General features: G+C 51.1%; 1 protein-coding gene across 3 annotated transcripts; it reads left to right on the forward strand.

Moving 5' to 3' along the window:
* Positions 1 to 428: 428 nt before the first annotated feature.
* Positions 429 to 7,414, forward strand: FOSB (FosB proto-oncogene, AP-1 transcription factor subunit). Of its 3 annotated transcripts, XM_033158576.1 has the most exons (5): positions 429 to 676; positions 3,840 to 4,223; positions 5,042 to 5,149; positions 6,922 to 7,209; positions 7,310 to 7,414. In XM_033158576.1, exons 1-5 carry the CDS (start codon positions 545 to 547, stop codon positions 7,373 to 7,375), a joined length of 978 nt encoding a protein of 325 aa, XP_033014467.1. In that variant the 5' UTR covers positions 429 to 544; the 3' UTR covers positions 7,376 to 7,414. The 3 variants fall into 3 exon arrangements, with proteins under 3 accessions (XP_033014467.1, XP_033014465.1, XP_033014466.1); XM_033158574.1 differs by having other exon boundaries at positions 430 to 676; positions 6,922 to 7,414; XM_033158575.1 differs by having other exon boundaries at positions 431 to 676; positions 3,840 to 4,157; positions 6,922 to 7,414.
* Positions 7,415 to 14,667: the final 7,253 nt, after the last annotated feature.

Below are 14,667 nucleotides of genomic sequence, written 5' to 3' on the forward strand. Positions count from 1 at the left end.
GGCACGGCCCCCCTCTTGTATAAATAGGCTGCGAGGCAGAGCGTGGTTCATTCATAAGATTTCGGGCCCGGGAAGGAAGACCGGCGGCGGGCAGCGGAGACAGAACCGAGCGCCGGAGGAGAGACCCGACACTGCTGCTTTGAGACCGACCGACCGATCGCTCGCTGCGGATTGCTGGCTGCTTGTTTGGGGGAGGGAGGAGGGGGGAGGCTTTTTTCTTTGCCGCGCGTTGGGGTTGGAGTTGGTTCGACCGGTGGAACTTCGGCCTGCCGCTGACCTCGCCTTCGGGACCATGCTACTGTTGCTGCTGCTTTGAAAAGAGAGCGAAGGGGGGGACTCGAGGGAGCCGTCTCCCCCTCCGCAAGAAGCCGGAGAAGAGCAACTCTCGGAGGCGCCCAAAGCCGAGCCTCCTGCCTCGGATCCGGCGGCGACCACGGCAGCGGCAGCGGCGGGAGGGTCGGCCGGCTGGCTCTGCTCGGCCCTCACCTTGGCTTCCAGGCGCCCCCGGCGAGGCCGCGGCCTTTCCCCGGCGCCCCCGAGGGAGATGTATCAGGGCTTCCCCGGAGACTACGACTCCACCTCCCGGTGCAGCTCGTCCCCTTCGGCCGAGTCCCAGTACCTCTCCTCGGTGGATTCTTTCGGGAGCCCCACGGCCGCCGCTGCCGCCTCCTCGCAGGTAAGAGCCGCGGGTAGCGGGGGATGGGGGGTGAGGGGGACACACACACTTACCTACCGGGTTCTTTCGTCCAGCCACGGGAGTGGAGGGTGAGGCGCCCTTTGCACCGGACTCTTCCGGGCGCCGGGATCCAGGAGATCGGAGGCGGGCAGTGGGCTCCCTTCTACTCCTCTTGCAGCTCCCTGCACACCCCCAGCACCTGTTCCAAGCGCTGGTCAGCTCGGGGTCTCCGGTGTTTGCATGATGCCTGTCTGCCTCTCGAGGGACTGTCCCCCCCCCCCAACCGCAATTGCATGTGCTTTTCGTTTTCCTCTTCCCTCCCCGCCGTCCCTCTTTCCCCCCCCCCCCACCTGCCCACTTCGGCCGATCTCCTCCTTAATTGGTCCCGATTGCGGTACAGATTCCCCATCCCCCTCCGCCTCTTTTATTTTGTTTTTAAAGCACGCGGCGGAAATTAATTCCCGGGATCGGGTGTCTCCAACCCAAGACTGAAAAGCAAAATATAAGTACAATATTCCAGGAATAGTACTTGAAACGCTCTCCCGCAAAACTCTCCCCGCGCGCGCGCGCGCGCGCAAGTCTCCACTGCGGTCCGCATTCCTAAACTCTCTCTCTGCTTCGCGCACCCCGCTTCCCTCCGGGGTTTCGGATGCGCATGCGCGGAGTGGAGGAGGCGAGCGCGAAGACGAAGGGGGGAAAGGGGGGCGGGGTTGTGCGTAACGCATGACGTGCTGGAACCCTCCGTGCTGACGTGAAGCACGCACGGCGCGTTTCTCCTCCACCACCTCCTCCTCCCCGAGGCGCGCGGGTTATTTTGGAACGCTGGTCCACCCCCGTTGCTAAGGGGCGGGGCGGGCGGGAGGAGCGCGCGGATTGGCTGGGTCTGGGAAGGGGAGGCCACGCCCCCTCCAGCCTCTGCTGCTGCTGCTGCTGCTGCTTCTATCTTGGTGCAAGTCAGCGGAGAAAAAAGGAAATGCTAAAAATAATCCTCTCCCGTCTGGGGAGGGAGCAGAAGTGCAATGCTTTGCGTCCCATATTTCGGGGGTCATTTGCCAGCTCCCCACTCCATAATGCCCCCTTTAGCTGGAAGAGAGAAATGGGCTTTGCTCCAGCCCATAATAAGCATCGAGATCATTCCTCCCCTTGTTAAATTGGGAAGGGGGAGCAAGCATGCATCTTCCTCTCCCGATGTCCCCGGTCCTCTGGGAGCTCTGTAGGGCTACGCACACACGCCTCTGCAATTCAGAGGGGGCTGTAATGAAGGGGGTGGAGGAGCCCCACAGCTTGCTTTGACCCACTGGTGAACGTGGGAAATGGGTAATAATGTTATTGGGCACAAATGTGCTTGCTTGCCTCTGACGCTCCAGCCAGGAATGGCAGCCAACCCCCCAACCCCACCCCTGACCCATTTGGAAGATAAAGCCGCTTGAAGGCAGCTTGGCTTTCCTGTGAATTGCAGAGCGTCACTCACTCTGGTGAAACCCTTTCCTTTCGCTTTTAAAGGAAGGAGCAGCAAATTTTAGGGACGAGCCTCATTTTGCCACTCCGATTCACTCCTTTCCCCACCCATAGTAAGCAACCTGGAGCTGAGTTGCTTTAGAGAGCTCCTTGTCTAAGAGTTATTTCTGAGCTGTGTTACTTACCTGCAGGGGTAATTTCGGGCAGCTTTCCTCTTCCCCTCAGATCTTTTTGTACTTGGGACCCTTTATTATATCACACCTTCTGGTAGATTGTGTGCTTTGAGGTTTCGTCCTAAAAAAAGACGAGGGGAAAAAGCCAAGGTTTCAAACCAGAGACTATTATTGTGCAGAACACAATATAATCATATACTGTGTGCCTGTATATATATATCCATTGTGATGGCAGTCATTGATGCCCCCCCCCTTCATTTGATCTCGTGATATTTGTTAATATTTCTTGATGTCACTTATTACCGGTTCGAGGAATGAGAGGTTAGCATTCAGTTCTCAAGCTGGAGAGGGAACAGTGTTTGCCACAAGCTTCCACCAACTCTTCTAACAGAAATCCAGCTTGCTCAGTGACAGAATATCTGTGTTGCATCTACACTACATTTGGCAATTTCTCTCTCATATAACCTAGATGGCAGGCAGGGCCAGATGACAGCCAGCTGTTGTGGCTCATTTCATAAGAGTTGCCAAGGGGTCATAAGGGTCATCTGGTCCAACTCCCTTTGGTCTTAGCTAGGTGACACTTTGGCTTGGCTATGGGGTTGGTGCTCCAGGTGTCATTTGGGACAGGAGCTCCCAGCACCCCTGACCACTGGTGACACCGGCTGAAGTTGTTGGGGTTTCAGTTACAGGTAGGTAGCCGTGTTGGTCTGCCATAGTCAAAACAAAATAAAAAATTCCTTCCAGTAGCACCTTAGAGACCAACTGAGTTTGTTCTTGGTATGAGCTTTCTGAAGAAGTGTGCATGCACACGAAAGCTCATACCAAGAACAAACTTAGTTGGTCTCTAAGGTGCTACTGGAAAGAATTTTTTATTTTGTTTTGATGGGGTTTGTACTTCAGCAATGCAGGGGGTTGGATTAGATGGCAATTCTCTACAATTCTGTGAACACCTGGAAGGCAGCAGGCTGTTATTCATCACTTTTCTCCGCCCCCCCCCCCAAAATGAACTTGAAGTGACTTACAAAACAGTAAAGTAGTAGCCAAGGTTGCTTTTTAAAAACCGTAATAACAAATGAGGTTGAGAAGAAACCAACTGCACACACTAGCTCCCACAAACCTTGTATTGATAAAGCAGGACACTTCATATGTTAAAACAAAATAAAAAAAATTCCTTCCAGTAGCACCTTAGAGACCAACTAAGTTTGTTCTTGGTATGAGCTTTCCTGTGCATGCACACTTCTTCAGATACCACACGAAAGCTCATACCAAGAACAAACTTAGTTGGTCTCTAAGGTGCTACTGGAAGGAATTTTTTATTTTTTGTTTTGTTTTGACTATGGCAGACCAACACGGCTACCTACCTGTAACTTCATATGTTAGACATTCGCCTTGGGGGCCAGTTTGTCACCTGGATCATTTAGGCCAGGGGCTGCCATGGTTGCCTCGTGAAGAAGGAACATGGAAACCTTATTTCTGCAGTCGTTGCCGCCTCCTCTGAGCATGCATGTCTCCCTCTCTCTCTCCCTCTCCAGGAGTGCAGTGGCCTTGGGGAGATGCCCGGATCCTTTGTGCCAACAGTGACTGCCATATCGACTAGCCAAGACCTGCAGTGGTTGGTTCAGCCCACCTTGATCTCCTCCATGGCCCAGTCTCAGCAGCCCCCGGGCCAGCAAATGCCTCAACAGCAGCAACAGCAGCCACCTCCACCCACCGTGGACCCCTACGACCTGCCGGGGACCAGCTACTCCACCCCAGGACTGAGCGCTCCCTACGGCGCCGGCCCCTCGGGGGTGCCTGCCGCCCAGCCACGCTCCGCCAGGGCCCGGCCCCGAAGGACTCGGGAGGAAACGGTGAGCGGGGAAGATTGTAGGGCCCTGCTTCTCCTGTGGAACTTCCTCTGGGGAGCCGGCGACGAGGTTATTAACTCAAATCGTTTTGCACCCTTGATTCGGCCCTGCTTAACAGATTCCCCAAATCACCTTAACGGTTGCATATATATATATTTGGGGTGGGATGTGGGATTAAGCCAGCCCAATTATTTCCTTCTGTAGTTAAAGCATTGTTTGTTTGTTGGCTGGTTGCCTTCTCTGTCCTCTCGCCCCCTTGGTAGCTTGGGGGAAAGGTAGTATTGGGTGTGGGATGGGTGACTTATCCAGATTGCAGCGACGAATTTGCCAGTCCACTGTAGCTAGAACCACTTTGGATCCTGGCTGTGCAGCATCCGGCTAAGGTGGGCTACTTGACCCTCCCGGATCTGGTGCTCAGACATGGCTGCATCTTTTCAGACTTGCAGAGTTGGGAAGGGACCGTGAGAGTCACCAACCGCCTGCAATGCAGGAATCTTTTGCCCAATGCGAGGCTCAAACCCACAACCCTCAGATTAAGAGTCTCACAGGGTTACTTGAGCGTATTCTCCTGGGTTCAATACTGGAGTAAAATCCAGTGTGTCCGTTTGTCCCGCCAGATTGGACAAAGGTAGTGTTGGCGGCAGGGATCGGTTGTGTGGATCCCAGGATTCTTGACAGCCAGTCAGGGGATGGGATCCGCTGTCTCTTCACGAAGTCCCAAGACAGAACAGCTTCTCCAAGGTTCATTAGGGATGGATGCAGCTGGTTTGTCCTGCGGGAGAGAAGTGGTGGCAGAATCCTTTGGGACGGTGCCATGTCCAGAAAAGGGGGGGATTGTCTCTAGCCTTCATCCATGGACTGACCGCCTCTTTCTCCTGCTCTTGCAGCTGACACCCGAGGAGGAAGAGAAACGCCGTGTCCGGAGGGAGAGGAACAAGCTTGCGGCGGCCAAGTGTAGGAATCGCCGCCGTGAACTGACAGACCGACTTCAAGCGGTGAGTGTAAAGCTGGCACTTCGTGGCCACGAGCTTTTTGATGCCACTGGGGAACCCACAAGCTTTGGGAGAGGTGGAGCTGCCTCAGTGCCCTCTTTTGCTTGGCTCAATGGCCGATTTCTGTCTATTGCATTTATATCCCACGTCCCTCGCATTTAATCTCCACAACAACCCTGCAAAGTAGGTCAGGCTGAGAGATAGGGGCTGTGACCCAAAGCTCACGGTGAGCTTCATGGCCAAGTGGGGATTTGAATCCTGGTGTCTCTCAGGCTCTAACCACTACCCCATGTTGTCTCTGCATGGCAAGGATTACCATTTTATGGGGCCACAAACAGCCAATCATTTCATTCCCTATGACCATGCCAAAGAGTCTGTCTGGGGACGTCTCGCCTGTTCCTTCCCTTCTCTCCCTCCAACCCCACACAACCCAAAAGCTGCATTGATCCAATCTTCCAAAAACCCCATGAAGCCCCCAAATCTAGGTTTTTTCAGGTCAAAGAGTTTGGATTGTTTTTTCTTCCATCGGGAAATTTGAAAAAGGTGTTGTTTTTTAAAAAATAAAACGAAATACTAGGTCATTCTCCTTGTGGCTTGTTCTAAGCTGTTTGGGGCTTTATTTACAAATCTTCAAAAACTGACAGCTCATCCCCGTCTTTTGGGGACCAGGCAAATCCCAGTTCCTCCCTCCCTGAGCTTCAAGCTGAGAGTGGGCTATCTCCTGCTCTAGGCCGCCATCTTGGAGGAGACGCTGGAGGAATGGGCGCCATAGAGTCCGTTGGCCAGAGCGGTTCTCGCCCAGCGGTGGTGGCCCCTCTGGTCCTGCAGGCGCCATTTTGAAAGAGGGCAAAGGGACGCTTGCTTGGATAGAGCAGGAGAAGTGGCAGACTCCCTGACTGCAGTGCCCCCCCAAAAAAACTGGGATGGCCCCCCCCAAAAAAAAAACCTAGCCGTAGGCTTCTGCCTGGGAGGCTTTTAAAGCAGTTTATCCTCTGAAGTTGATGGAATTGGGGAAGACTTGGAGAGCTTGCTGCCCTCCAGGGAAGTTTGGTCTCTGTATGGCATATGGAAAGTGCAGATGAGTTGGGCCTAGTCTGGTCGGATCCATGACCACCATTGCTTCTCCTTGGTTGGGTATTGGAGCAGGCAGCGAGGCAAGATGGCAGATGCAGACTTCTGTGGTTCAAGCCCACCCACAGGCATCCATGGGTGGGCTTGAACCACCAACCTTCCGATGGTGGTGGTAGTTATTAGAATTTATATAGTGCCGTATACCCGGGGCTCTGCGGGCGGTTCACAGAATAAAATCAAGATATAAAACCACAAAATACCGAATAAAAATTAAAACAACCCAATAGCCCCCCCCAAAAAAAACACATTTTAAAAGGGCATAGGATGTAAATTGGGTCAACCAAAAGCCTGGTTAAAAATGATCGTTTTTGCTGGGCGCCTAAAGGTGTATAATGAAGGCACCAGGTAAACTTCCCTGGGGAGAGCATTTCACAAAAGGAGCCACTGCAGAGAAGGCCCTGCTCTTGTGTTGCCACCCTCCTCGCCTCTCGAGGAAGAGGCACACGAAGGAGGGCCTGGGTTGGTTCATATAGAAACAGGCGGTCCTTTGAGGTCTTGCGTTCCTGAGCCTCTGGGGAATTTTGGCCAGACGCAGCACCCGAGGGAACGTGGTGGTGGTGTCCCTTCCCAGCTTGCCAAATCCCCTTGCGCCCCCCCCCATGGCTTCCTTTCTGACTCCGCTGATGCCCCCCCTCCTTCCCCAGGAGACCGACCAGCTGGAGGAGGAGAAGGCCGAGCTGGAGTCGGAGATCGCGGAGCTCCAGAAGGAACGCGAACGGCTGGAGTTTGTCCTGGTGGCTCACAAGCCCAGCTGCAAGATCCCTTACGAGGACGTGCCAGAACTGATCGGGCAGCCGGGCACCTCGGGCGAGGTGAGCTCTTTAGCCCTGGCGGTCAAGGAGGACCCCTTTGGGCCCACGGCTTACTCGTCGCTGCCCCTCCACTACCAGCAGACCCTTGGCGGAGGAGTGCAGGCCTTGTCGCCGGCGGAGGTAGCGTTTTCTAGTTCTTACTTTTCACATGGTGAACAGCTGACCGACCCGTACCCGGCTAACCCTTCCTATACGTCTTCGTTTGTCTTCACCTACCCAGAGGGAGCCACCTGCGGAGCCACACACCAGCGGAACAGCAGCAGCGACCAGTCCTCGGACTCTCTGAACTCTCCCTCGCTCCTTGCGTTGTGAAACTAAAAAAAAACACAACACAACAACAACAACAATGCGCAAAAACAAAACACGGAAGCCCAACCGCCTCCCGATCTCTGCCTGACCTCCATTGGAAAAAAAACACCAAAACGACCCACATGCGCAAACCTCTGCATTAAGCGAAGGGGGCGCAAGAGAGAGAGAGAGAGAGAAATGGCCAATGCGCACCCCTCAGCATGGGAGCATCGAACCTTTCAAACACCAATAGCTATCTACAAAGAGACCAAGCCACCCGCCAACCCTTTCAACACCAGCACCCACAGCCACTATCTCCGTGACCATGTTTTTTGACGTTAAGACTGCTGGGGTGCAGTGAGTGGAACGCCATTTTTAGTGTGTGTGTGTCGACGGTCGCTTTTAACATTTCCTTGTATTTTTGGGGCTTTGCGATTTTCCAACGGGAGAGCCAAGGAGGAAGGATGTTTCTGGGCTGCGGTGACAGATGATCTACCTTCCAGCCTCGGAAGAACTCTTGAGCCTAAACTTGCTTTCTGGGGGTGTGTGTGTGAAACGGGGGGCCCTTGCCTTTTGCTGAACGTGGACTTTTTGGCTGAGTATGGACTGTTGACGATGGTTCTCTGATTCTTGCTGCCTTTTGTTCATGGAATCGTGGAATTGTAGAGCTGGAAGGGGACCCCCAAGAAGCCGAGCAAAGGGGGGTGGCCTGTCAGTAGGGGGAATGAGGAGGAATGGGGCTCCCTCCCTCCCCCCCCCCCTGTTCTAGAAGACCCTATATTTCCTGGCTGCGTGTGAATCTTCTGCCGGCTGCGTGGTTAGAAATGGGCGCTCTCAATGCACTTTTTCCAAGTTATCAGACTGCACTATGAAACGTGTTTGAGAGATTGACCCGGCCAGTGACCACCCTTTCCCAAATTATTACTGTCAACCTCAAAACAAGTCTAGAATATGGCTCAGGAGTTGCTTAAAAGCTGCTGTTCTCTGTGTGGTTTAAGCTTGCTGCCTGATCAAAGGTGCATGCTTACTCAGAAGTAATTCAGCTCCATATGTATGCGCTGAGTTGCACCCTTTAACGCACAGAGGAGCAAGTCTACTTTTTAATAGGCTTTTGCAAGCAGAAATTAGTCTAGCTCACAAGATTACCAGTTTAGGCGCTTTGGTGAATGTCCTGGGAATATATTCAAAGGGCAGTGGAAAAGTATTGGGTGTTAACAAAATACGAAGAAAAAGAAGTTTTATGTATACTTTTTCTTCATACTTTATACACACACACACACAGTTCGATACAAAATTGAAAACTTAAGTAATGAGAACCTCGGCTGCAAAATCCACCAGATTTTTAACTTGTGCAATAGTTTGGCAGCCCTGTTCTGTCTGTCAGAAAATATGGAAGCCTTTTAAAGAATGGCAGCCCCCATGCCTTGTAAAAAAAGAGAGGAAAAGTAGCTTTTTTCGCTATGAATTTGCACAGTGGGCTGTCTGGAACGCCACATCTCTTATTTTTGTCCAGCTGGTTGGGAGGGGCCAGCTCTACGTTGGGTCTACCCATCGCCTTTTAAACTTGGCCACATCTCTCTCCCCCCGCCCCCCCGAATGAATCCTCTTCCCACTAGGCCCTTCTGCCTTTGCTCGGTTTCCCATGGGTGGCTGGCTAGCAACCGTTTTGCCGGGATGTTGGGGAGCTGTGCTTGGTGATATACTGTGAACGGACCTCTCTTCCTCCCCCCCCCTTGTATAGATGCTGTCCTCCCCCACCCTCGATATTGTGACACTATGTACTTTTCAAGCTTGCCTGTAACCTTCTCCCGGTTTCCTTTTGCTTGATGTATCAGTGGTTTTTGAAGCTGGCTCTTCTCCCCCCCCCCCAACTTTTTATCCTTTGGTGACACTGTTGGTGAGAAAAAGAAAAAGAAAAAACTCTGGATATTTAGCTGACTTCCGCCCTTCCACCTCCGGCTGCAGCCTTTCCTAATTTCTGGCCTTCTGGCTTTCTTCCTGCCTGGCTGCACCTTGGTGGGTATCACATCAAGGTGCCCAGATCTTCATATGTGAGCTCCCTTTTTGAAAAGTGTTGGTGGCTCAGCCTGTCCCAGCATTTCAATCGGTTTGCAGCCGTGTCGCTTGTGAAGTGGCCCCCCACCCCAACCCACCCCAGGGTCTCCTTGCACCCTGTTGCTTCGGTTGCCAACGCCAAGCGGCTCTTGTGTATATCTCTTGTGCGCGTGCGTGATCTTGTGTGCGACAGCTCTGCCCGCTTCTGACACCGCGTTGCCTCTTGTTAACCTGCCACACCGAGTGTGTTTATGGACTGGGGTACAACAACAACAACAAAAAACACACAAAAAAGCTGCCTAATTGCTTTATGGAGCTCTAGAGCACGCCGTTCAGGATGTTTCCAAAAACTTTCCTCGTGACCAAGCTTTCAATGTTGTGTTTTGTTTTTTTAAAAACAGAATTATTTTTAATCTTATGGACTTTTATTTTAACCGGCTTATATTTTTTATTTTTTAATTGCTTATTATACACTTGCTGGGGAACGGGGGAATATTTTTAATTTTTTAACTATTATAATTATTATTGTTATATTATTTTTACCCCCTTGTGCTGTAATATTATTTTTTGTGTGTGTGATGTTGTTTTATTAAGCAGCAGGGGGGGGGGGGCCGCCAGACGGGAAGGAGAGGAGAGAACTCTGGACCCTTCCCTGCACTTAACCTTGGCTAGCAAAAAACAGCAAATAAAGACAGCTTTGAAAAATGCACTTTTTAATGATGGATATAAGATCTCTATTTTTTCAAACTCCTGTAAAGTTAACATTGAGGTGCAATAAAAAAGAAAAGAAAAGAAAAAAACCTCGAGCCGTAGAGCTTGCCTGGCTTTCTCCGCACCGAGACCCTCAAACCCCCATCACCTCGTGCCTTAACCCTTCACATTCAGGGCGGGGCAGAACTTGGGGTGGCTGGCGGGGTAGCAGGAATGCTATTGGGGTTGAGTGCCATGTTCATTCTGGGACCTTGTTTGGTGTTGGAGTGCCCTCTGCAGCATGCTAAGTGAAAGCACACGTGGTGAGATCTCCTGGAAATAGGGTTGCCAGGTCTGCTTCCAAAAAATAGCGGGGGGGGGGGGGGTTAAATTAAATTAAATTAAATTATATATTTTCTTACAAACATTTTAACATGTATTAAAATACCATTTCATCATAAAGCTTTTCAATTAAAAAAACGTCCGCTACTTTGTGAAAAAATAAATAGTGAACATAATGTGAAAAAAGTGAACTGTGCACTCAAATAGTGGACACCTGGCAACCCTACCTGGAAAGCAGATTTTGGGGGGTCTGTGTGTAGTTACAACCCTTAAATCCAGGGTCTAAAATTCAAAAGAACCCATGATCAAAGTGTTGGTGCTGACCTTTAAAGCCCTAAACGGCCTCGGTCCCGTATACCTGAAGGAGCGTCTCCACCCAAATCGTTCTGCCCGGACACGGAGGTCCAGTGCCTTCTGGAGGTTCCCTCCCTGCGAGAAGCCAAGTTACAGGGAACCAGGCGGAGGGCCTTCTCGGTGGTGGCACCCGCCCTGTGGAACGCCCTCCCGTCAGATGTCAAAGACTACCAGACTTTTAGGAGACATCTGAAGGCAGCCCTGTCTAGGGAAGCTTTTAATGTTTGTTGGACTACTGTATTTTAATATTTGGTGGCCGGGGAAACGCAGCCAGATGGGTGGGGTATAAATCATCTAGTCCAGCATCCTGTTCTCAAACGGGCGTGCCATGATGGGAAACCTGCAAACAGGATCCGAGCACAAGAGCAACTCTCCTGTGGTTTCCGGCAACTGGGATTCAGAAGCCTTGATGCAGAACATAGCCCTTGTGGCTGGTAGCGATTGGTAGCCTTCTCCTCCACGAATTTACTAGGTGGCACTTCTGCATGGGAGGAATCTTGTAGGCCCAGGCGTAGGCAACCTAAAGCCCGTGGGCCAGATGCGGCCCAATCGCCTTGTCAATCCGCCCCGCGAATCAGTGCGTTTTTACATGAGTAGAATGTGTCCTTTCATTTAAAATGCATCTCTGGGTTATTTGTGGGGCATAGGAATTCGTTCATTTCCCCCCCTCCAAAATATAGTCCGGCCCCAGACAAGGTCTGAGGGACGGTGGACCGGCCCACAGCTGAAAAACGTTGCTGACCCCCTGGACAAATTCATTCAGCCAGGAACAAAGACCCCACAGTGCAGTTTTGCAAGAGGAGGAAACTTGGGTGCTCCTCCTGCAGTTTCCAAATGGAACTTTGAAGCTGCCGTGTCTCGAAGGAGGAGTTCCCAATTGCAGCCGGCTTTTGGTTTGAACATTCGACCCCTGCTTTTCGTTGAATTGCAAAGATTTCAGAGCTTTGAACTAGAATGAGCTACCGTGTCACGCAGCAGCACATAGTTAAAACTGTGGAACTCCCTCCCACAGGAGGCAGGGCTGGCCACCAACTTAAGGTAAAGGGACCCCTGACCATCAGGTCCAGTTGCAGACGATTCTGGGGTTGCGGCGCTCATCTTGCTTTACTGGCCGAGGGAGCCGGCGTACAGCTTCCGGGTCATGTGGCCAGCATGACAAAGCCGCTTCTGGCGAACCAGGGCAGCGCACGGAAACACCGTTTACCTTCCCGCCGGAGCGGTACCTATTTATCTACTTGCACTTTTGACATGCTTTCGAACTGCTAGGTTGGCAGGAGCAGGGACCGAGCAACAGGAGCTCACCCGTGGCAGGGATTCGAACCGCCGACCTTCTGATCAGCAAGACCTAGGCTCTGTGGTTTAACCCACAGCGCCACCTGGCCAACAACTTAGATGGCTTTAAAAGAGGATTGGTGGAATTCATGGAAGAGAGGGATGTTGATGGTCCAGAATCTTGTTCTCACAGTTGCCAAATACCACAAATAACCTAGGAGTCTAGATAGACTGCCTCTGGACCTGGAGGTTCCATAAGAACATAAAAACCTGGCTGCTGGATCAGGCCAAGTGCCCATCTAGAATTGTAGAGTTGGAAGGGACCCCAAGGGTCATCCACTCCGACCCCCTGCAATGCAGGAATCATTTGCCCAACGTGGGTCTTGAACCTGTGACCCTTGAGTCTCAGTCTACCGGCTGAGCTGTCTTGACTAGCCTCCTGTTCTCACAGTGGCCAGACAGAAGCCAATGCAGTGGTACCTCGGTTTACGAACTTAATCCGTTCCGGAAGTCCGTTCTTAAACTGAAACCGTTCTTAAACCGAGGCGCGCTTTCCCTAATGAGGCCTCCCGCTGCCAGTGCCCTTCCACCGTTCGGCTTCCGTTCATAAACTGAGTTCAAGTTCACACAACAGGGCACTACTTCCTTTTTCACGGAGTTTGTAAACTGAATCGTTCTTAAACAGAAATGTTCTTAAACCGAGGTACCACTGCAAGAGGTATGGACTGCAAGAAGATCCAACCTTTCCATTCTTAAAGAAATCAGCCCCGAGTGCTCACTGGAAGGACAGATCCTGAAGTTGAGGCTCCAAGACTTTGGCCACCTCATGAGAAGAGAAGACTCCCTGGAAAAGACCCTGATGCTGGGAAAGATGGAGGGCACAAGGAGAAGGGGACGACAGAGGATGATATGTGCTTCTGAATACCAGTTGCTGGAAGCCAAAAGCAGGAAGGGTTTTCCTCCTGCTCAGATCCTGAGGTTTCCCTTTGGGGCATCTCTCCTGTGCAAAAATCCGTCGGCATCCTTGATGAGTACAGTTCTCTTAGTTTCTGTTATCACACCATCAAAAGGGCAAGAATACACAGCTATTTTAGCATCTTTGACAGAAGTAACATCACCTCCAGTTTCTTTTTTTTAAAAAAAAAACCCTGCCATGCAATTCTGTAGAAGCACAAATGCCAGAACCTAGGATCTTGCACACACTGATGCTGTCAACATTAAAATGGCCCTGCTCAGGAAGAATGGAGACACATGCCTGAGTGATAATCTTACTAAGAAATATTTCATTGCCACATTGTCAACTCATTATTGAAGTTTGTAGCAAAGATGCCTCTTCTTCCAACACCCCAAAGATTTTTTGGAGAGCAGTGCACTGGATCAGGAAGTATGTGCCACTCTTGGAAGTGGTTAAGAGCGGTGGACTTGTAATCTGGTGAACCGGGTTCGCTTCCCTGCTCCTCCACATGCAGCTGCTGGGTGACCTTGGGCTAGTCACACTTCTCTGAAGTCTCTCAGCCCCACTCACCTCACAGAGTGTTTGTTGTGGGGGAGGAAGGGAAAGGAGAATGTGAGCCTCCATAATGGAGGGGGTGACAAATTATCAAGGAACAATTACTGCCCTACTAGGGCGGTTCATAAAAACCTTTTTTTTAAAAATGCCTGCTCCAAAGGTCTTATCTTACTATACTAAGGATTATATAGCTATATATGAAATTTCATGCATATCGGTTAATATCTTGACCCTCCTCCACCAAAATAGCAGTTCACTTGGCTGTTTTCCTATGTCGTGGAGGCTGAAATTTCAGTTCAGGGAACACTTACTGTTCCCAACCCTAACCCTGTGGAAAGCATCTAATTAGACTTTAATTTGATTTTGAGATGTTTTGGGAGGTGATTTAATTATTGTTTGGTTTTATACCAATGTTATGTATCTGATGTTAGCCACCCTGAGCCCGACTTCGGCCGGGGAGGGCGGGATATAAATAAAAGTTTATTATTAATATTATTTGTTATTATTCTTTTGTAAGAAAATATGAAATAATGTAAAACCATTTTTTGCGGGGGGGGGGATCAATGGGGGGGGTGACAAGAAATTTTCTGCACTGGGGTACCACCTGACCTTCCTACAACCTCTGGGCGGGTGATTATATATAAATTTGCCCCAGGTACCAATTTACCTTGCTACTCCCCTGAGACTGGGCACGGTCTGCCCCTTTTACAAGCTGTGCAGAAAGGGGAGTGGGTTATTTGGGCAAATGCAGGCTCTCACATGTGAAGCCCGCCCCCCAAACCGCCCACCCCCCCCCCAGCAGCCCATCCGTACATGACAGTGAAGGAGTTGGATGGGGACCCCAGGGGGTGAATGAGCCCAACCCCAACCCCCCCCCCCCACGATGCAGGAATCACAGTCAGGAGACCAAACGTCAGACAGGTGTTGTTGTTTTTTCCCCCAACAACCATTTTATTAAAGTGTAAATCCAGGCAAAGGTGAGAACCGGCTCGCGCCAACCCCACAGCCGCGTCGTTGGCCGGGATGGTGTGGCAGAGAAGTGGAGCATCCCGGGAGAAAGGGGTGGG

Source organism: Lacerta agilis, chromosome 8 (genome assembly GCF_009819535.1).
Source record: "Lacerta agilis isolate rLacAgi1 chromosome 8, rLacAgi1.pri, whole genome shotgun sequence".
In the NCBI taxonomy this organism is placed as follows: domain Eukaryota; kingdom Metazoa; phylum Chordata; class Lepidosauria; order Squamata; family Lacertidae; genus Lacerta; species Lacerta agilis.

Coding starts and splice junctions, on each gene's coding strand:
- FOSB (XM_033158574.1), top strand. CDS start 545: ATGTATCAGGGCTTCCCCGGAGACTACGACTCCACCTCCCGGTGCAGC. Junction 677..3,839: donor CCGCTGCCGCCTCCTCGCAG/GTAAGAGCCGCG, acceptor CTCCCTCTCCAG/GAGTGCAGTGGCCTTGGGGA. Junction 5,150..6,921: donor TGACAGACCGACTTCAAGCG/GTGAGTGTAAAG, acceptor CTCCTTCCCCAG/GAGACCGACCAGCTGGAGGA.